This window comes from Jaculus jaculus, chromosome 1, assembly GCF_020740685.1.
Source record: "Jaculus jaculus isolate mJacJac1 chromosome 1, mJacJac1.mat.Y.cur, whole genome shotgun sequence".
In the NCBI taxonomy this organism is placed as follows: domain Eukaryota; kingdom Metazoa; phylum Chordata; class Mammalia; order Rodentia; family Dipodidae; genus Jaculus; species Jaculus jaculus.
In genome coordinates, this window is record NC_059102.1 from 151,326,694 (window position 1) to 151,348,278 (window position 21,585).

Sequence of the window (21,585 nt, forward strand, 5' to 3'; positions counted from 1 at the left end):
TAGCTGGGACTAAACTAAGGTGCCTCCAACCACACCTGGCTTTTAGCTTTCGTTTTGAAACTTAAAAGCACTTAATCTGTTAGTAAGCTTTCCATTGCTATAATCAATTTATAAAAAGGAAAGTTGCTGGGCCTAGTGGCACACACCTGTAATCCCAGCATTCAGGAAGTAGAGATAGGAGGATAGCTGTGCGTTCAAGGCCAACCTGAGACTACATAGTGAATTCCAGGTTAGCCTGGGTTAGAATGAGACCCTACCTCAAACAAACTTTAAAAAAAAGGGGGGGGGGAATGGGTGTGGTGCCACATACCTTTAATCCCAGCACTTGGGAGGTAGAGGTAGGAGGATAACCGTGAGTTCAAGGCCACCCTGAGACTCCATAGTGAATTCCAGGTCAGCCTGGGCTAGAGTGAGACCCTACCTCGAAAAACCCAAAAAGTGGGGGGGAGGTCTTGTTTTGGCTCACAGTTTTAGAGGTTCCAAGCCATGCTGGGGGCATAATAGTTCAGTGATAGATTATTTGTCTTATATCTGTCAGGCCTTGGGTTAGATCCCTAGCACTGCAAAAGATTAAGAAAATAATAAAAGGAGAGAAAAAGCTGGCAACTTCAATTCATGGCCAATTGGTCCTGCTGCTCTGAACCTGTGGCATCATGTCACATTGGGAATTCATGGTGAAGCAAAGCCCCTCAACCCGGCCAGGAAGCTGTGTGGTAGAGAAGGATTCAGTTCCCACATTCCCTTCAAGGGCATTGCCCCTAAGTAACTAACTTCCTATTAGGCCCCCTTCAAGGTTTCATGACATCCCAACAGTACCACGAGGGACCAGACCTTTATTTATTTGTCTTAGGAGGACATTTAGGATCCTAATGGGAGCAGTTTCCAAATAATGTGTGAGCTAATGAAGAAATCACATGGAAATAAGGAAGTATTTACAACTCAGTGATCATGGCTGATGCATATAACTTGTGAAAGTTGCTGATACAATAGAATAATTTGAAATCCTATACTAACAAAAACTCTGAGAGTAGAAAGAGGGGAAAAGGTAGAAAAAAAAAATCAGTTGGGACATTGAACAGAATATACAGGGTATGTGTGTGTAATGGCTTAATAAAATAATAAAAGCAAAACAAGTGAGTCATAAAGAATATACATCTATAAACACAAAAGTTTTAAAATATATTAATAACGTGTACTAATAAATTGAAACCCTAGAAACTGACTGACTAAAAGTGACTTTAAGAAATACAGATCACCGGGGAGTGTGGGGTTGGGGAAATAGCTTAGTGGTTAAAGGTGCTTGTTGCAAAGCATGCTGGCCTGGGTCCAATTCCCCAGTACCTATGTAGAGCCAGATGTACAAAGTGGCTGTGCATCTGGAGTTTATTTGCAGTGGCAGGAGGCTCTGGTATACTTATACTTTCTTTCTCTGGTTGCAAATATTTTTAAAAAGCCTAGCATGGTGGTGCATGCCTTTAATCCCAGCACTCGGGAGGCAGAGGTAGAAGGATCACCATGAGTTCAAGGTCACCCTGAGACTACATAGCTAATTCCAGGTCAGCCTAGGCCAGAGTGAGACCCTACCTTGAAAAACAAAACAAAACAAACATAAATATAAATATATATATATGTATATCTATATCTATATATATCACACACAACAGAACACTTACCAGGGCCAGGTATAGTGGATCTCATTTATAATCCCATCCCCAGGATGCTGACATAGGATCACTGTGAGTTCAAGACCAGCTCTATTCCCTTCAGGGTTTATTGTCCCTTGAAAGGAAAGAAAAAATGGTCAGTTGGTGAGTTCCAGGTCAGTCTGAGTTAAGTGAGACTTTGCCTAAAAGAAAAAAAGAAAAGAAAAATGAAGTACACATCAGAGTGGACCAGACAGCAGTACAGAAGGCAGCAGCTGCTGCCTTGGAGGCTTAGCATCCCTGATCCAGAACAGACACGACCAATGTGGAAAAGAAGGGCTGGAGAGATGGCTTAGCAGTAATAGCGCTTGCCTGCAAAGCATAAGGACCTATGTTGGGCTCTCCAGATCCCATAGAAGCCACATGCACAAAGGTAAGGCAACTGCAAGGTCGCACAGGCCCACTAGGTGGTGCAAGCATCTGGAGTTCAATTACAGTGGCTGAGACCCTGGAGTGCCAATTCTCTCTTTTTCTCTGTCTCAAAAAAAAAAAAAAAATTAAGCTAAAAAAATTTAAAAAAGAAAAATAACTGTCTCGTCCTCACCCAGGAACAAGTTGTGAAGAAATAGCAAAAGATTAGAAAGTTGAGTCTAGAAAACTATTTAAAAAAATAACAGATTATTACATTGTGGTTAAGTAGGATTGCCTTCAGAGTATAAGGATTGCTCAATAGTTAATATATATGAGCTGAGTGTGGTGGCACACACCTTTAATGCCAGCACTGGGGAGGCAGAGGTAGGAGGATTGCTGTGAGTTTGAAGTCACCCTGAGACTACATAGTTAATTTTAGGTCAGCCTGGGTCAGAGTGAGAACCTACCTCCAAAAAAAAAAAAAAAAAAAAAAGAAAGAAAAGAAAATGTGTGTGAGGGCTAGAGAAGTGGCTTAGCAGTTAAGGTGCTTGCCTGTTAAGCCAAAGGACCCAGGTTCAATTCTCCAGTACCCACGTAAAGCCAGATGTATAAGGTGGCACAAGAATCTGGAGTTTGTTTGCAGTGGATAGAGGCCCTGGTGTACCCATTCTCTCTACATCTGTCTCTCCTTCTCTCAGGTAAATATTTTAAAAAGAAAATAAATATGATTTATTAGCAGGCCAATAAGAATAAGCACACTTAAGTATAAAAGATAATAAAGTTCAACCCTCATTCATAATTTTAAAAAAATCCCCAAAACACTTCCTAACAGACTAGACTTGTCAGATGGTATCTACTAAAACTTGTGCATCATGATGAAATGTGAGAACCATTCCTTTCAAAATCTGGACCAACACAAGCATGCCCATTTTCACCGAATTCTGCCTTGTTCTACAAAAGCCAGCACAAGATAAGTAAAGTAGGAAGCATGAAGGGAGAGGGGAGGTTATCCCTTCTTAACACAATTAACATAAAATCAGCAGAACACATATTCTTATGTTAGAATGTGGTCACAGTAGGAGCCAGCCTCCGTCTGGCAGTGTTCATGATCAACTGAACAACCTGACCCCTAAAGCAATTTAAGAAGTGTAAATGAAACGCTTAAAAAATTCATGTATCTCCTTTGTCTTGAACTTGGATGAAGGCTACACAGCTGTTCATCACTGTTCCCTGAAACCAGAGTTCATTCTGAAGAAGGCAAGCTCTGTGGCTGCCTTTCTGTACAATAGCTACCCAGCCCTGGAGAGTGCTCCTTCTTGATGGTGTAGCTGTAAGAGGATTGGGTTGCTATGAGACCTCTACACAAAGCTGGTACTGGTAGAGGGGGCGTTGTCTGCTAGCAAGAAAGAAACTCACGGTGTAAACCCAGATGAAAGAAGGCAGGGAATCCAGGATTAGGACAGCATACCACAGCAAGCCAGAAAGCTCTAGGAAAAGCAACTTCGAAAAAACATTTTCTGAGCCAGGCGTGGTGACACACGCCTTTAATCCCAGCACTTGGGAAACAGTGGTAGGATGATGGCCATGAATTTGAAACTACCCAGAGACTACATAGTACATTCCAGGTCAGCCTGGGGTAGAGTGAGAACCTGCCTCCCCCCCCAAAAAAAGTTCTGGGTTGGAGATGTGGCTCAGTGGTTAAGATATTTGCCTGCAAAGCCTAACAACCCAGGTTCAATTCCCCAGTACACATGTAAAGCCAGGTGCACAAAGTAGCACATGCATTTGGAGTTTGCAGTGGCTAGAGGCACTGGCATATCCCATATATTCTCATTTTCTCACTGTGTGTGTCTGCTTGAAAGAAAAAAAAAATTTTAAAGAAAACACTTTCTGGGTGTGTGTGGCTTTCAACTCCAGGGTTCCGTACATGCCCATTCTCTTGCTCACTCACTCTATTTCTCAAATAAATAAATTATTTTTAGTAAATTTTTAAAAATTTATTTATTTACTTGAGAGAGGGATGGAGAGAATGGGTGCTCCAGGGCCTTCAGCCACTGCAAATGAACTCCAGGTGCATGCACCCCCTTGTGTATCTGAGGAATCAAACCGGGGTCCTTTGGCTTTGCAGACAAACGCCTTTACTGCTGAGACATCTCTCCAGCCCAGTTTTATTTTTATTTTTATTTTTGGTTTTTCGAGGTAAGGTTTCACTCTAGCCCAGGCTGACCTGGAATTCACTGGAGGCTCAGGGTGGCCTGAAACTCACGGCGATCCTCCTACCTCTGCCTCCCAAGTGCTGGGATTAAAGGTGTGCGCCACCACGCCCGGCTCAGCCCAGTATTTTTTTAAAAAATATATTTCATAGAATCCGTATCCTGCTCCTTTCTCTAAAATTGATGATGAATGATAAAAAAATTTTTAATCTTAGGTTTGGAAATCAAGTGACACACCTTTAACAGAAGAAATAAGAAACTACTTAGAACTACATAACAAATACTACATAACAGAAATACCACATATCAGACCTTGAAGGATGTGTGTGGGCATCGTGAGATGCTTACCTTGCATCACTGAAAAAGAAAAGCTAGAAGGCAAAAAGTGGAGTGAACCCAAGGGGAGTAGCTGGGAAGATGGTGGCAACCAGAGCAGAAATGGAGGAGCGTGTCCACAGAAGAGAGGCCTGAGCAAGAGGTCGTTTTCTGAAAAGACCTCTGCCAAGTGTTCACTAACATTAAAGATAGAGAATTTTTTATATATGTATGTATATGTTGCCCCATTCTAGGGACTCTTGCCCCTACAAATAGCACAAGTTTGAGCCACTTTCTGTATCTGGCTTACATGAACAGCTTGGGAGTCGAACCAGGCCAGCAAGCTTTACAAGCAAGAACCTCTAGCCAGTGAACCAACGTCCTAGCCAAAAAGAAAGCTTTAATTAAATGTCATGTGAGCACATTTCAAAAAATTGGATATCATGGATCAATCCTTAGAAAAAGAAAACTGGGCAAGAAGCCGAATTCCTGTAACCATGATGACCCTGAGCTCCTGCTTTGTAGGGGAGTGGCCCTTGCCCTCATATCTGACCCTCCTGCTGCCCATCGCTCTGGAGGATTCCCACTTGTTTACCTTTCACATCCTTTGAACGATTTGGAGACTGACTCACTGGTCTCATCCTCATGGAAAGGGGAGACAGATGAGGGCCCCTTACATTTCCTTGGGGGCCTTCTTCAGGCTAGAGCTCTGCCAAACCAGCAGGAGAGGTCTGTGGCTTCACATTCCCTTTACAGGGGCTGGGTCGGAATCACAGACCCACGATGCTCCCCAGAGCACATTGTAGCACAGAAGCCTGACTGGTCGGAATCAGCATGGCCTGCCACCTTGGGTGAAGGCTCTTGTGCTTTCTGGTGAAATAAGGACTGGGGGAGGGTCCCTGAGATCCAAGAACAACTCATACTTCCATGGGCTGGAAGTGGGACTTTGGGGAACACGGAGTGGGGTGAGGAAATTAACTTAGTGAAGAAGTGTCGAGGTAGAAGGGCTGAGTGTCAGAACAGAGGTGCCTTGAAGTAAGAGTGAAGAGAAAGAAGCCAGGTGGACTAAAGAGCATCCCAGGAGTCCCACAGAGCTGAGGCAAGGTGGCTCTCACCTTTTGGTACCACAACAAGATTTGAGAAAAGAAGGGAACTTGACAACCTTTCAGCCTCTTCCCCAGACAGTCTGAGGAAAAGAAGTCCTTTGCTCTTAAATTTTTATATGAGCACACATGTGCCATAGCACACATATGGAGGTCAGAGGACAACTTCAACATGTCATTCCTTGCTGTTCGCCTTGATTGAGACAGGATCTCTTGTAAGTATATGGCCTGTGAAGACTGTCTCCCATTACAGTAGGCACTGGGATTGCAGACACATGTACTGCTTGCTTACTTCAGGGTTTATAGAGGTTCTGGACCCAAACTCTTGAGTGTCGGAGTCATGTAGCAAGTGCTTTGAACGACTGAACCATCTCCAACCCTAAAATGTGTTTTGACCATGTACTCCCCCCCATTACCCTGCCTTTTGTTTTGTTTTGTGTTGTTTTGTTTTGTTTTTCAAGGTAGGGTCTCACTTTAGCCCAGGCTGACCTGGAATTCACTCACTCTGTAGTCCTAGGCTGGCCTTGAACTCACAGTGATCCTCCTATGTGCTGGGTTTAAAGGTGTGTGCCACCACGCCTGGCTTCTCATTACATTGTGTGTGTGACAGTTTAGTTTGGGTTGCTTGCATGAGTGTGAAAGGGGGGTTATTTACTGAAGTGTGAGCACCTTATCAGTGGCTATACCACTGAAAAAATGACACCCTCTCCCTCAGCATTCACAATTTTATTCTCAACGTTGCTTCCAAAGTTGTCACTCTTCCTGCAAGCCAGAGGTCAGACCCACTTCTTTCTTTTTTTGTTGTTGTTGTTGTTTATTTTTATTTATTTATTTGAGAGCGACAGAGAGAGAGAGAGGAGAGAATGGGCGCGCCAGGGCTTCTAGCCACTACAAATGAACTCAAGCTGTATGCGCCCCCTTGTGCATCTGTCTAATGTGGGTCCTGGGGAATCAAGCCTTGAACCGGGGTCCTTAGGCTTCACAGGCAAGTGCTTAACCACTAGGCCATCTCTCCAGCCCCCACTTCTTTCTTTTCCATGCTTCTCCCAGCTTTGCTGACCTTCAAACTACTCTCCTGCATTTCCTTTCCAAAACACTTGATGGTGACACATCTGATACCCATCCCAGTCACAGAGCCAGCAGACCCTCCCAGGCATAGGCCTAGTACCCATAGGGCTGAGTGAGTTAAGTAGGATCTAGCTTTCTGCAATATTATGCATTGAAAACACCGTATTGTGGGAAAGATAGGGTAAGGAAAACCAGATGAACCCCAGGCTTTGCTCTGCATTTAGGCAGGGCAAGGTTCTGAACAGGCCACCTCTGACCCTTGAGAGTCTCCAGAGCATCTTGTCCCCTAAGTAGAAAGCCAGACCTAGAGGTGCTGCCTCCCTCCACCACCTGCAGCCCTGGTGCCTATCCTTAGTGCTGCCTCCCTGCTCGCTGCCTAGTGCCCTTGTGCTTTGGGAGAATGTCCTGCCTGGCCATCATTGGCATCTTGGGAAGCTGCTGGCACCCTCACCTATTCTTCCCCTACATACCATTCACCTGAGCCTGTTTGCCACAGAAAAAATACGAGTGCTGGAGTGGAGCAGGCACAGTCTTCAAAATTACTTTGTGAAGTTGACTGATTCATCTTCCTTTCTCTTTGCTCCTCCTTTGTCCCAGTGAAGATTGTGATCCGGGGGGACAGGAACACAGGCAAAACCGCTCTGTGGCACCGGCTTCAAGGCAAGAAGTTCGTGGAGGAATACATCCCTACACAGGAGATTCAAGTCACCAGCATCCACTGGAATTACAAAAGTGAGTTCAAGGCCCATGGAGCTCGGTGCCTCTTTCCTCCTTGCATAGCGTGGCACAGTGCCCTTGGCTCTGTACCTGATTTTGAATCACCCCATCTGGGATTTGAATCTGGAGTTCCCTCTCATATTGGCATCTCAAGCCCAGAGCAGCAATAACTGCTGGTGGCCAGGACAGAAAACACCTCGAAAGAGTTCCCCAGACACTTCTGGGGCAGCCACACAACTGACGGTATGCACAGGCTCCATGGGCCTGGCAGGTGCTCAGCCGCAGTTGGTAGGGTGTACTCCTCATCTCTGGTTCTCCCGTTCCTCGGGATCCTGGGGTCCCCACCGTCCCTTTAGCCCCTTTCTCCCCAGCACATCTCAGAATAGAGGATTGCTGCTGAAGAGGGGTAAAGAGATTATAGGAACTCAGAAAATGGTCTGCTTTCTCGTGAGGCAACTCAGGGGACTTGGCAGCACCCAAGAAAGCCTGAGGAGGCTCCAGAATGGGTGGCCAGGTGGCTGAGCTACAGTCACCTGGGCATGCTTAGATGACTCAGCAGCAGAGCTCTGGCCTCACACTAAGCAGCATTCGTGCATCTTGCTTCCCTCAATGATCAGTGGCCAATTAGGGAAAGAAGTAGAGTCGGGCAGGTGTGACTCAGGCAGCTACACCGTATTCGAGTATGTCCAGGTGGGACCATTGTTCCTGCGCTTGGAGCAGCCCAGGGGCCGGCAGGATACACAGAGTAAAGGGTGCTGTGCAGTGGTTTTGCCTCTGGGCCAGTAGATGCAGTATTCACACCAGGGCCTGGAGGATCAGCCATGCAGACTGCTAGGAAGCAGCAGTGTGCAAGGCAGTGTGTTTTGCAGAGGTCCCAGGGAGCTAGTGACACCAGAATACCCATGACTATTTGGGAGCCCAAAAGGCATCCTACTGCTGGGCTCTAATCTGGGGGTTTCTTTGTTTCAGCGACTGATGATGTGGTGAAAGTTGAAGTCTGGGATGTAGTTGACAAAGGTAAGGTGCATCTTTTCTCTTTAATGCTGTTTGCTCCAAATAAAGGAGCCCTCCCCCTCCTCATTCCTGTGGCCCTGTGCTCATTACCTCAAGTCTGGGCTACTCTCCCGTGGGTCCTTTGTTCTACTTAGCCCTGCCACACAGATCCAGGCATGGCCCAAAGACATGGCCTTAACACCAGCTGCGTCAGCACAGGGGTGTAGGAGGTTTGGATTTGCTGCCGGCTGCTTGTGTCTATATTCTGGGTCCCTGTCTGGCCCTCTCCAGCATAGTCTAGGTTTTGGGTCCCCCTCTGGCCCCTCCCAGCCTCATACAGGTCCCAAGTCCTGGCCACTTGCCTCCCGTCTGGTAAGTGGGGAGGACATGCAATAGTGGACCTGTCATCTCTGTACACTGCTGCTTTGGGTATCACCACCCCAGTGGGGGAGGGGGGTATGCCTCAAACTCTGTGGCTTACTTGGAGCTGTTCAAGTAACCCCACTTCCCATGTAGTTCTCCTGGTGTTGGTCCAGCACTTGAAGCCATAAAGACTCCAGGCCTTGAGGAGCTGGCAGCAATGCCCTAAGGAAAACAAAAAGGTAGCCTGGGTACCCACAGGGGACTACTCACAAGATACCTCTTTCACTGGGTGATGGCTTAATGCCTAGTTATTTGACCATCTCTAGAAACCCCATTCATGGGAACTTGTTTGCACTGGCAGAGACCCTCTGTTGCTGGGCTTTGCTGGTTATTGAGATGGAGGCACAGGTGCAGAGCCCCATCACAGCAGGACAGTGCAAGGGGTGAGTGAGGCAGAAGCAAAGACTTGGGCAGAGAGAACGTGTGCACGCCCTGGGTCAACACTTCTGTTGGGGCCAGGGTGTCAGTCGAACAGATTTCCCACAGAAGTTCTAATTGCGTTAGATCAGTAGGCTGGAGTAGCATGTGGTCACAGCAGCTTATCTGTTCTGTGTGATATAGAGGTCAACAAGCTGTGTATAGCATTCCTTAGAGAGGGGTCATCAGGCAAAAACTTATGTAGGTAGGCCCAGGAGGGACCAAAGGAGCTTTGAACTTGCTTCTGTCCTGAGAAAGTTCACTTGTACCCAGGATAGAGTCTGAGATTATGTAGGTGACACAGATTCATTCTAGCTTCCCAGAGTTCTGTGTCCACAGCTGAGCACCCAGCTCCTCCACTTCTCAGTTGACCCACAAAGAGACCTACCCACAACCCAACCTGGAGAGGGGGTGGCAGGGCTCCCCGTTGTACACTTGTGACAGCATCTCATCTCAATCCTATCTTCTCATGCTAGGTCACAAGTTTCTCTGTGATCTGCAGGGTGAGAGCTCATGACCCTCTCTGGTGCTACCATTGCTCATGTGTGTGCATGTGTGTGCACATGTGTGGTGTTGAGCAGTGTGACCTCTCATATTCAGCCTCTGCCTAATGGACAGTGTCACCTGCTTAGGCTGTAACCTAACAGGCATGACCTGACCCCTCTCACTCAGCCACTGACTTCACAGATGCACCTCTGTCTGACCTGACCCATGTAGTCTCTGACCTCACCAGCATGGCTGTTAGTGTGTGTCCCTCAGTTCTAGGGCTTTGCTAGGAGCTATGTCTCCATGGCTATAGTTTCTGGCTTGAGGTGCGCTTGTTTCCTCCTTGGCTGTGTCTATTTGGGTGGCAGGGTCAAGTGGAAATGTCAGCTGGTTGAGAAAGTAGAAGCTACTGTTCCCACTGCTCAGCTGAAGCACAGCCCAGTTGAACCCAGCCTATGGGTCCTGTGTTGACTGTTTCATACACCTCTGCATACTTGGGTGCACATTTCTGGAGCGTTCAGTAGGTGGTTTGCCATCCAGTCCCTTTGCTGTATATCCACTGTGAGGGCTAATGTCACATCCACATGCTGCCACCAGCTTGCTCAGGCCACCTCCACAAGCCATGACCCCATCCTAGTCAGATAAGGAGGAGGTACTTGTTATTGCCCCATGGAGGGGCCACAGCCTTGGGACTGCAGTGACTTCTCAAGCCCTTGTCTCAGTTCTGGTGTCCAAATCTATGCACCTGCTGGAGTGGGATATGCTGTCCTGTAGAGTTTCCCAGAGTGAGGTCAGGGCTTAGGACCACATGTCAAACGGGAATATAGCAGGCTTAGCCTTACTGAGAACCTTCCAGGTGGTCCACTATGCCCTCAGCTGGCCCAGAGCCCATGAACTAGAGTCTGACACCTCCTTGCTCAGGAGCCCATGGAGCACTCTTCCTCCTGCTTGTGCTAGGCTCAAATACCACATACAAGGAGAGGTTGAGGGAGTCTCTAGGGCCGTCCTCATACCCACTTTCTGTCTTGCACCCAGAGAGCCTCCACAACTCAGTTAACACCAGGCTAGCCCCCAAAGGGAGAGGTCCTGTCTCAGGGAACACCTGTGTCTTCATTCACCACAGGAGAAACATGTTCGATGAGAAGGAAGGAAGGAAAGAAGGGAGTGTCCACAGCAACAGGGCCTTCAGGTGTGAGAGCAGTTGAAGGAGCTAAGGGCCCAAGGGCCAACAGATGGGTTCCTGAGAAGAATGAGTAGATATGAGTAGATAGCTGAGCTTTCACAAGCTTGACCTGAGTGGAGATAGAGCTCACAAGTACTTTTGAGAAGCTTCTAGAAGGGATGATGACAAGAAACAGCCTCAGCAAGTTTTCACTTCCTCTGGTCTCCCAGTCCTACCAATCAAGTCCCAGGGTTTTGTCCAGCCCTTCCTTTCTGCCCTGAGAATTGGTCCCTCAGATGCAGTGAACAACCTGCCAGAAGATGCTGGTTGTACTAGAGACTTCTTGACGTAGAGAGGGAGTGGCTGGGCTCCCCATTGCACACTTGTGACAGCATCTCATCTCATTCCTGTCTTCTCATGGGATGGGAGTAGGCCTGTCTGCCACTCAGCAGTGCTTGTACCCGTGAGGGCAGGCCCAGTATCCAGCCATCTGGGTCAGACTGAAACGTCCACTGCACCTTGCAGGGGTGCTGGGGAACACTGACCAGAGCATGGCAGGAAGTTCAGAAATGAGTTCAAGATTGATGTGAAGGTTGTTGTTTTCTACCTTTGTTTTCCATGGGATTCACAGGGTGTTAAGCAGCCCAGCTGCCTAGGTGGACATCCTGGAGATGAAAAGGGAGGTGGTGATCTTGTTACTATGCCAGAACTACAGAGCTCAGTGTCAGGCCCAAGCAGGACCTGACCCATCACTATCTCCCCAATCAGAGAGCTTTGATATCCCTGAAAGCCAGTACCCAAACTGGGCTGGCCTCCCTCACCTCTTCCTACCCACCCCCACCCAGTGTACCAGCATCAGGGTGTCACCAGGGGCTCTGGTCTCCCCCAGCTTTAGCCTAGTAAGGGCCTCTCACCTCACACCATGTCGCCTATGCCCCCTTCTGCTCTGGACTTGGCTGTGGGGGCTGGGCCATCAGGGGAAGCCCCTTCCCACAAAACAGACCTGGACTAGGCATCAGCCTGAACCCTATACGGCCTTCCCTTGCATCTCTCCAGCTCTGCTACCTGGCTTCTCCAGGCACTTCAGTCCAGCCTCAGGGCCCATCCCCTATCGAGGGATCTGTAGTTCTCAGATCAACAGCTGAGATGGACAGAGTCTAACATGGCACTATTGGGGGCAGATTAGAACCAAGGAGGGGTGCTCCTCTACTAAGGCAAATCCTGGGCACAGAAACTCCACCCCCTAATGTATGTTTGCCTTTAAGGAAAGTGCAAAAAACGAGGTGATGGCTTGAAGACAGAGAACGACCCCCAGGAGGTGAGCCACATTGTCAGGTGGGTCTGTGCCAGTGTCCTGCAAGGTACCTGTGGTCACTTAGGGTGGTCTCCATCCCTTCAGATCATGCCTGCTGTACATCCTGAGGTCCTGAGCGTCCCAGTTACACTGTGGACACAGTGGTCACTGTGCCCAGCTATCCATGGGACACTGTGCTGCGGGTTTTAGGGTGGCTGCCTACTTGGGCTGCTGCCCCGTGTGAGTGATGCCTGCTGTGCTTCATGCAGCAGACGCCACATTGGACGGCCTCCACTCTGAGCTGAACATCGTATTTTGTATCCCGACACAGTGGGCTCAGCCCTAGGAAGTGCTGACCTACTGTAGGTGCAGGCCATGGTGCTCAGGGCTTCATCCCTGGACCGTGGCACAAGATACCTGCCTACGTGGTCTCCTGGCACTCCTTCCCAGTTCTGGAGTACTTTGTGCTTTCTTCTCTCTCTCTGGGTAGAACATCTCTACCCTCTTCAAGACAGGCAGGAAGGTGCTGCACACACCCATCTGGCCATTAGTTCACTGTAAAGGTTCTGAAGCCCTTCCTTTCATTTCTTTCCTCCCTCTCTCCCTTCCTTTTTCTTTACTTGTTTTTTTCTTTGTCCTCTCCTTCTATCCCTCCATTTATTTATTTTTGTAGAACCCGTCTTATAGATCACTGGTAACTCCAGCGCTTGCTTCTGTGTGAACCCTGGGGCGGATGCTGTTCATGGCTCATGGGATCCCAAGCAAGGCTGATATCATTCCTACAGCTAACCTTTTTTTTTTTTTTTTTCTGGTTTTCTGAGGTAGCTCACTCTAGCTCAGGCTAACCTGGAGTTCACTATGTAGTCTCAGGGTGGCCTCGAACTCTTGGTGATCCTACTCCCTCTGCCTCCCAAGTGCTGGGGTTAAGGTGTGTGCCACCATGCCCGGCTCCTACAGCTAATCTTGTATGCACCCAAAGTGTCCATTTTTCCCAAATGAGATGACTTAGATTTTCTTAGTATAAAAAGCCTACTCTGCCTTTTTCAGCTTAGCTGAGGGTCCACATGGGTGGGTCTTGGCTCAGGGCATGGTCTTAATACCTGTTTTCTTTTATTCTCAGGCGGAGTCTGAAATGGCCCTGGATGCTGAGTTTCTGGATGTGTACAAGAACTGTAATGGGGTAGTCATGATGTTTGACATCACCAAGCAGTGGTAAGAGGGCAAGGTGGTTGGCTGTGGCCGTACACCTTTACATGGCACCACATGACCTCACAGGCCAGCAGCATCCTTTTACTGGTGTGGAATCTTCTGCAAGGCCAGCTGTGGCTATGCAATCAGAACCAAAGCATGTGTGCCACTGGATGGAGGGTGGGCCCGTGATCATGCCCGCACAGACAGTGGGATGAGAAGGGATGACTCACGCTAGTGGCAGAGTGGTAGAGGTTATGGGCTACCTCCCACAGTCCCATGCAGCTTGCATCTTTCCAGATTTGTCAGAATCTCATGGCCCACTGTGTTTGGGGACTCCCAGAGATCTCCCACATTCAGTTACACAGTAGCAGGACTTGGCTGGGATCATGTCAGCAAAGGACAAAGAGCAAAGGGAGCAGTAGGCCGAGGTGCAGAGACCAGGTGTAAGCTGCAGAGCTCCACCGGGGTCCACGAGACCCACATAACTCTTCCACCTTTTAGATGTGCCCAAGGATTACGTGATGCACACTATCATGAGACTGGGAACCCACCTGTCACCAGCCACAGGAGAAACACCCAAAGAAGCTCCTTAATACCCATCCAGGGCTGCCCTGAAGTTTTGCCTGCTCTTCATATACTGAAAATAAGACTCTTAAAAAATGCTAAAGGATGGGCTGGAGAGATGGCTTAGTGGTTAAGTGCTTGCCTGTGAAGCCTAAGGACCCTGGTTTGAGGCTCAATTCCCCAGGACCCATGTTAGCCAGATGCACAAGGGGGCACATGCATCTGGAGTTTGTTTGCAGTGGCTGGAGGCCCTGGCCCACCCATATTCCCTCCCCCTCCCTCCCTCCCTCCCTCTCCCTCTTTCTCTCTCTTTCTCTGTCACTCTCAAATAAATAAATAAATGCTAAAGGGCCGGGCGTGATGGCTCACGCCTTTAATCTCAGCACTTGGGAGGCAGAGGTAGGAGGATCACTGTGAGTTTGAGGCCACCCTGAGACTCCAAAGTGAATTCCAGGTCAACCTGAGCTAGAGTGAGACCCTACCTCGAAAAACAAAAACAAAAAAAAAATGCTAAAGGAGGGGGCTGGACAGAGGGCTGAGCTGTTAGGGCACTTATCTGTGAAGCCTAAGGACCCAGGTTTGATTGTCAGCACTCAAGTAAAGCCAGATGCACAAGGTGGCACATGCATCTAGAGTTCATTTATAGTGGCAAGAGGCCCTACCACGCCAGTCTTTCTCTGTATATGCCTCTTTCTCTCCCTCCCTCCCTCCCTCTCTCTCTCTCAAATAAGTAAATGCTGAAGGAGGGGCTAGAGAGATGGCTCAGCAGTTAAGGTACTTGCCTGCAAAGCCTAAACATCCCAGGTTCTATTCCCCAGTATCCATGTAAAGCCACATGTACAGCAACACATGTACCTGGAGTTCATTTGCAGCAGCTGGAGACCCTGGCATGCCATTTCTCTTCCTCTCTCTCTCTCCCCCGCCGCCACCCCCCCCCCCCCCGTCTCTGCTTACAAATAAAATTTTTTAAAAATGCTGAAGGAAGGAAGGGATGACACATTTTAGAAGTAGCCTTTTACTCATTTTAAAGTTCTGTTATTGCTGTATGTGTAATCTGTGTTCATCACAGAAAATTGGAGCAAACAGGAGAGATCTGTCCCATCCTGTGAGTCAGTCGCTAATGACTGGTGGTGGTCCCGTCAGGCTTCTAACATCACATATGCACGATGGCCTTACTACATCTGTTTAGGTAGTCTGTTTCCTTCTGTTACTTAAGAACACAGCCACACACACTTGAGTGCACTAGCCTTCCACAGAGGCACATGCTAAGCTTTGGTAGCACATGCCTGACTCAGGTCAGGGTTCTGAGCCCACAGATCCTTGGCAGCCATGGTCTGAGTTGCTCCAGCCTTTGCACAGCATATGCAAGCCTAGACCCAACCTCCCTGCCAGCATGGACCCACACAACTCTAGTATAGTGTGATAGTCTGACTGCTAGCACATGTAAGAGGCCTCTAAGGGCTTTGGGGGTACACTAGACGTAGCCTGGGCTCTAGTTAGCAGTGCACATGTGTCATAGATACCCTTGGGCAAAGCTGTGCTCCCACCTCAGGTACAGAGCAAGTAGACAAGCATTTTCCTTTTGTGGGTGGTAATGGTGGTAGTCTGTTGGCCTGGTAATCAGGAAGTGGCTTTGCCCTTATGACACTGCATCTAGCTACTAAGGAATCACCTGAACTCCACTGAAGTGTCCTATGGTCTTTGCAAACCAACTTCACAAGACTGCCACTTCCAGGGGTCCATAATTGGAGGGACCAGGAGTGTCCTGAAAGCCAGTGAGGACCCAACAGCTGGGCTGAACATAGGGACATAAGTAGAGTGTCCTAAGGCTGCAGTGTGAAGAGTGGGCAGGAGGCTGGGCAGCTAGGGAAAGAAATTCCTGTCTGGGGGCCATTAGACTACTTTGGGGTTGAGCTCACAAAATGCCACTTGGGCAAAACATGAGAGCTACAGTCATTCATCAGCCCTGAGACCCCTGAACATGGTTGGCTCAGGTAATTCCTGAGTGGCAACAGACATTATCCAGAGCCTTGGCACCAAATATGAAGGGTGGAAAACACTGGGGCTCATATACTGGCCAGCGAGCTCACTCCAGTTGTCTCGTGGGCTAAAAGACACAGGAAAGGCCCACGGAGGGCTGGGAAAGCTGCTGCAGGCATAGGCCTGTAGTCTTCCGGGGAAGCTGGGTCACGCTCATTACTGGCTTTAGGGAAGTTTTTGTGAAGGTCTCTATGTAGCTCAGGCTGGTCTAGAACTCACTGTGTAGCCCAGGCTGGTCTTGAACTCAGCCCTTTTGCTTCAGCTTCTCAAGTGCTGGGATTATAGGCATTCACTGCCATGGTCAGCTTGTGTCATTTTTTTCTCTTTGGGGTGGGAAGATACTGGAGAGTGAACCTGGGGTGCCACGCATGCTAGGAAAGTGCTCTACCACTGAGCCATTGCCCCAACCCTGGTTGCCTTCACAAGCCATCTGGAAACCTTTGGGAGGATTCATGATTTGGAGCTATCAGGCAAGCACCACGTTAACTAGATCCTGGAGAGACCTGCTATACTTGTGGACAGTGTTTTTCTTTGCAGAATAAGGATGGCCCTGGAGACAGTGCCCTCATCTCCAGGGACACCTCACCATCACCAGGGACACTTCAGTGATAGAACCCCTGAGGCAAAAGCCAACAAGCAGGGTCAAGTAAATTAACTGCAGCCCTGGCTTCTGCATAACGTTGCTGAGGGACAAGTCACCCCAGGATATGTTCAGTTCAGAGCATTGCTGGAAACAGGCAAGACAAAAGCATCTCTCTAGGGACATAGACATATGGCACACCAATGCAAGGCAGGCAGGAGAGCGGAACGCCTGGATTTGGAGTGGGGAGGGAGATAGATGGGGCTCCACTTCAGAGGTTGCAGCACTTGTTCTGAACCCTGGTGAAGTGACAAGAGTCTTAGACACAGAAAGCAGCCCCTGCGCAGACAGCTTCATGGGGGTTGCACAGCAAAGGCTAAAATGCCCCTCCTCCTCCAAAGGACCTTCAACTATGTCCTCCGGGAGCTTCCCAAAGTGCCAACCCACGTGCCGGTATGCGTGCTGGGCAACTACCGCGACATGGGTGAGCACCGAGTCATCCTGCCAGATGATGTGCGTGACTTCATCGACCACCTGGACAGGTGGGTGCCCCCAACCCTGTTTCTGTGAGAGGCCTCATGCTGTGCTCGGGCAGAACAAAGACAGGACTCAGCCTGTTGGAGATGAGGCAGTAGCCCTGGCCCAGAGCAGGGGTTGTAACCCTTAGCGAAGGGAGGGAGGCCTGTCCCACCCCGCTCCCTGGAGCCCATTGCATCGCAGGTCTGTATGAGACGGCAGTGCTGCCAAGGGGTCCGCTGCAGGAAGGAAGCCGAGTGAATGAGCAGCCTCGGGCTCAGGTGCGACCAAGCCACACTGTCCACCAAGGGCTCTTCTGTTTTATCTTTCTTTGGAAACAGACCTCCAGGCTCCTCCTATTTCCGCTATGCCGAGTCCTCCATGAAGAACAGCTTTGGCCTGAAGTATCTGCATAAATTCTTCAACATCCCATTTCTACAGTTGCAGGTAAGTCTCCACCTGGTGCAGCACACAAGCACATGACTTGTTACTCCTGTGTGTCCGCACAAAGAGGGCCTTCTCCCTATGCCCTTTGTGGAGCCAGCCTGAAAGCTGACTAGCAGAAGCTCCTAGTGTGGCCTGGACCTGGTACACACAACATTCAGCAGGAGACAGGAATGGCATTACACCCCTTTCTGCCCTAAGGAGTGTACCCTGAAGTCCTTCCCAACATATGGAGTCCTTATTCCTCTAGGGACACTGATGGTACAAACCCCTTTTACTAGACACACTGATGGATATGGAGGTGCCAGTCACACACAGGTGCCTTTTATCAAGGGGAAGGTGTTAGACTTGTAGCTCGTGTGACTGTAACTCATAACTTTATGTGCTAGTCTGGACCGGGGTCCTCTAGCCATCTTGCTACTTTCAGAAAGCAAACCTGTGCTCCTGCCTGAAGCATCCAGCCTCCCTGGTACAGATGAGACAAGTGGAGTGACCCACTAAGGCAAGGAACTGCCCCTGTCCTGCTTTTTTACTGTGCATTCATCCTGGAACCTTTTTACATGTATGGAAGTTGCAGAGACCAAGCATGGGAACACACATCTTTCATTTCAACATTTAGGAGGTTGAGACAGGAGAATCACTATGAGTCTGAGGACTGTCAGACTGGGCTGTAGTGGGAGACTGTCTCAAAAAAAAAAAAAAAAAAAAGCCGGGCATGGTGATGCATACCTTTAATCCTAGCACTTTGGGAGGCAGAGGTAGAAGGATTGTCATGAGTTCAAGGCCACCCTGAGACTACATATTGAATTCCAGGTCAACCTGGACTATAGCGAGACCCTACCAGGCATGGTGGCACACACCAAGAATCCCAACACTAAGGAGGTAGAGGCAGGAGGTTTGGAAATTCAAGGTCTCTTCAGCTACATGTTAGAGATCAACCTGAGCTACATGAGACCCTGTCTCAAAAAGCAAAAACAAACAAAAATGCTGCAGAGATGTTATTAGATCCCCATATCTTCACCTAGTCCTAGTGCCTGTATTTTGTATTTCCATAATGCTTTTGTTGAGCTAAGGAACCAGAGTCACTCAGTAAACTCAAGGCTCTGTCTGGACCAACCCAGGGTCCCTGAGTTCCCCATTCTTCATAAGCTATCACCCTGTATTAGGGTTCTCTAGAGGAACAGAAGTGATAAAAATGAATATTATAAAAGGAATTTAATAGATAAGCTTGCAAGATACAGAATGAGCAGTCCAATAATAGCTGTCTGCAGACTGGAGAGTTGCAGAACCTGGTAGCTGTTCAGACCATGAGGCTGGATGCTTCAGCAGTCCCATTCTGGTGCCGAAGTTCTGGAGGATTCCTGGAGGGCAGCTGTCTTCAGTCTGCTTTGGAAGGCTGATTAAGCTGGGTTCTGGTATCTGTGAAGGATAGCAGCAACAAGGGAGATGCATGCACCAGCTGATCACATTGACAGTAGAATTTAGCCATCACACTCCAGCTTGCTCTTCCTTGGGGTGTGATCTTGTTTGTTGTAGGCCTGGGCAGGCAGCTTGTCGACAGCCCCTTATTTGGATGCAACTGACTTTTTTCTTAGCTAGGTGGTAGTTTGGGTTTACAAGACCACAAACATGAGATGCTCTTACAGTGTGGGCTGTGGTGTGCACGTGCTTTGTCATGGGGTCAGGAAGGCACCAAACTCCACAAGAGCTCTTGGGCTTCTTGAATCTGCTGTGGCCACAGCTTCACAAGGAGTGGTTAGGAGCCTTAGCCACCATCCCAGTCCCAGGACACCAGGCACTAAATGGCACGTAGGCCTGATGTCATTTTCTCTGGTCATGACATATGCTGTGGCTTCACAGAACCAGAAGAGCAACAGAGTGGGTAGAAGATGGGACAGGGCTCTGGGCTCTAAGCATGGGGACAGAGGACTCATGTCTATTTTGGGACTAGGGACCCAAGCAGCTGTAGAAAACCTGGTAAAGCTGGGCATGGTGGCACATGCCTTTGATCCCAGCACACAGGAGGCTAAGGTAGGAGAATCACTGAGTTTGAGGCCAGACTGGAACTTCAGAGTAAGTTCCAGGTTAGTCTGGGCTAGGGTGAGACCCTACCTCAAAAAAAATCAAAAGCAGGGCTGGAGAGATGGCTTACTGGTTAAGGTACTTGCCTACAAAGCCGAAGGACCCATATTCAACTCTCCAGATTCCACATAAGCCAGATGCACAAAGGCGAGGCAAACACAAGGTCGCACATGCCCACTAGGTGGCACAAACATCTGGAGTTTGATTCCAGTGGCTGAGGCCCTGGCGTGCCAAATTTCTTTCTCACTCTCTCTCAAAAAAAAAAGAGAAAAAATTTTAACTAAAAAATAAATTGAGCCGGGTGTGGTGGAGTACACCTTTAATCACAGCACTCGGGAGGCAGAGGTAGGAGGATTGCCGTGAGTTCGAGGCCACCCTGAGACTCCATAGTGAATTCCAGGTCAGCCTGGGCTAGAGTGAGACCTTACCTCGAAAAACAAAAACTAAAATAAAATAAAATAAATTGAAAGGAAAAAGAAAGCCTGGTATTATGAAGAGAGGAGGGCTAAGCAAGCCCGGACCACCATGGGTCTGGACACTTGTGGCCTCCCCTCCCCTTTCCTCACCTCTGTCTCCTTTTGAGAAACATGAGACTCCTGTAGGCAGGACTGTACTTGGGAGCACTTAGTTAGGAAGAAGGCCAGGACTTCAGGGTTCTAAGGATCCTCTGCTCTCCCCTCGCCACTGCTTGGCTGCTCCATTCCATGAAGGCTTTGCCACTGGCTTCCAGAGCAGCCAAGGAAAAGTATACGATGCCAGGACAAGCATTTGAGTGGCCAGAGTGGTACATGCATCTGGAATTCAGTTGCAGAAACAAGAGGCCCTGGCACACCCATCCATATTCTCTCTCTAGTTCTCTCTAAAAAATAAACAAGTCTCTTGGGGCTGGAGATGTAGCTCAATTGGAAGAGTGCTTGCTTAGCATGCATAGCACCCTAGGTATGATTTCAGGTGCATAATCTGGGTGTTGTGGCATGTGCCTATAACTTCAGTACTAAGTGGTGGTGGCAAGAACATCACAAGTTCAAAGTCGTCTTTGGCTACATCCTTCAAGGCAGACCTGGGCTATGAGGTCCTTTGGGGTTTGGAAAATTGCTCAATGGTTAATGACTAGTGTTAATATACTTAGAACACACATAAAGCCAAACACAATGGTTTATGCATCTTTCATTCCAGCATACCTACAACAGTGAAAGACGGGGTCAGGAAAATCCCAGGGTTGTGAACCAGCTAGTCTGGTGTTTGCAACACCTAAACAAGAGACACCTGTCTCAAGCAAAGTAGAAGGCAAGGAATGCACCCCTAGATTGTACTCTACGTCTACAATCTACACACACACACACACGTACATACCCCCTACATATGCACATACATAACCCTCCCCCAAAAAAAACTTGATTTTTTTGAAGCAGAGTTTTGCTCTGGCCTAGGCTGAACAGGAACTCACTCTGTAACCCAGGCTGGCCTTGAACTCAAGGCAATCCTACTTCAGCCTCTTGAGTCTTGGGATTAAGGTGTGTACTACCATGTCCAGCTAGAAAAAAAAAAATTAAATGAAAAATCAAGATTTTTTTTTAATGTACAACCACAGGCCTGGGGAAATAACTGAGTGCATAATGTGCTCACCATAGAAGTGTGGGGACCTGAGTTTGGATCCCCAGAACCCACTTAAGCTTAGCCACAGTAACACGTGCATCTGTAGTCCCAGAAGCTCCTAGGGCAGCTGGTCTGGAGACCCTGCCTCAAATAAAGTGGAGGATGAGTACTGACACCTGAGGTTGTCCTCTGACCTGACAGTGGTGTGCATGTGAACAGCACACATCCACATGAAAGATAAACACAGTAACCAAGTTCACAAGAGTTCTTCATCACTTAATAGGTCCATGCGCAGATTAAAGTCTAGGTACACTTCACACAGTGTGT

At 48.5% G+C, this 21,585-nt stretch overlaps 1 protein-coding gene across 4 annotated transcripts in view; it reads left to right on the top strand.

Annotated features, from left to right (window-relative positions):
- Rabl6 (RAB, member RAS oncogene family like 6) overlaps positions 1-21,585 on the top strand; it is a 35,020-nt gene that overhangs the window by 6,244 nt on the left and 7,191 nt on the right. For 2 of the 4 annotated variants that reach the window (XM_045147137.1, XM_004654097.2), the window contains exons 2-7: positions 7,351-7,485; positions 8,440-8,487; positions 12,217-12,269; positions 13,366-13,457; positions 17,022-17,162; positions 17,478-17,583. In XM_045147137.1, coding sequence (XP_045003072.1) covers positions 7,351-7,485; positions 8,440-8,487; positions 12,217-12,269; positions 13,366-13,457; positions 17,022-17,162; positions 17,478-17,583 — 575 coding nt within the window. Of the gene's footprint in view, positions 1-7,350; positions 7,486-8,439; positions 8,488-12,216; positions 12,287-13,365; positions 13,458-17,021; positions 17,163-17,477; positions 17,584-21,585 lie in introns of those variants that run through there. The other 2 variants (XM_045148294.1, XM_045148590.1) reach the window with 2 other exon arrangements.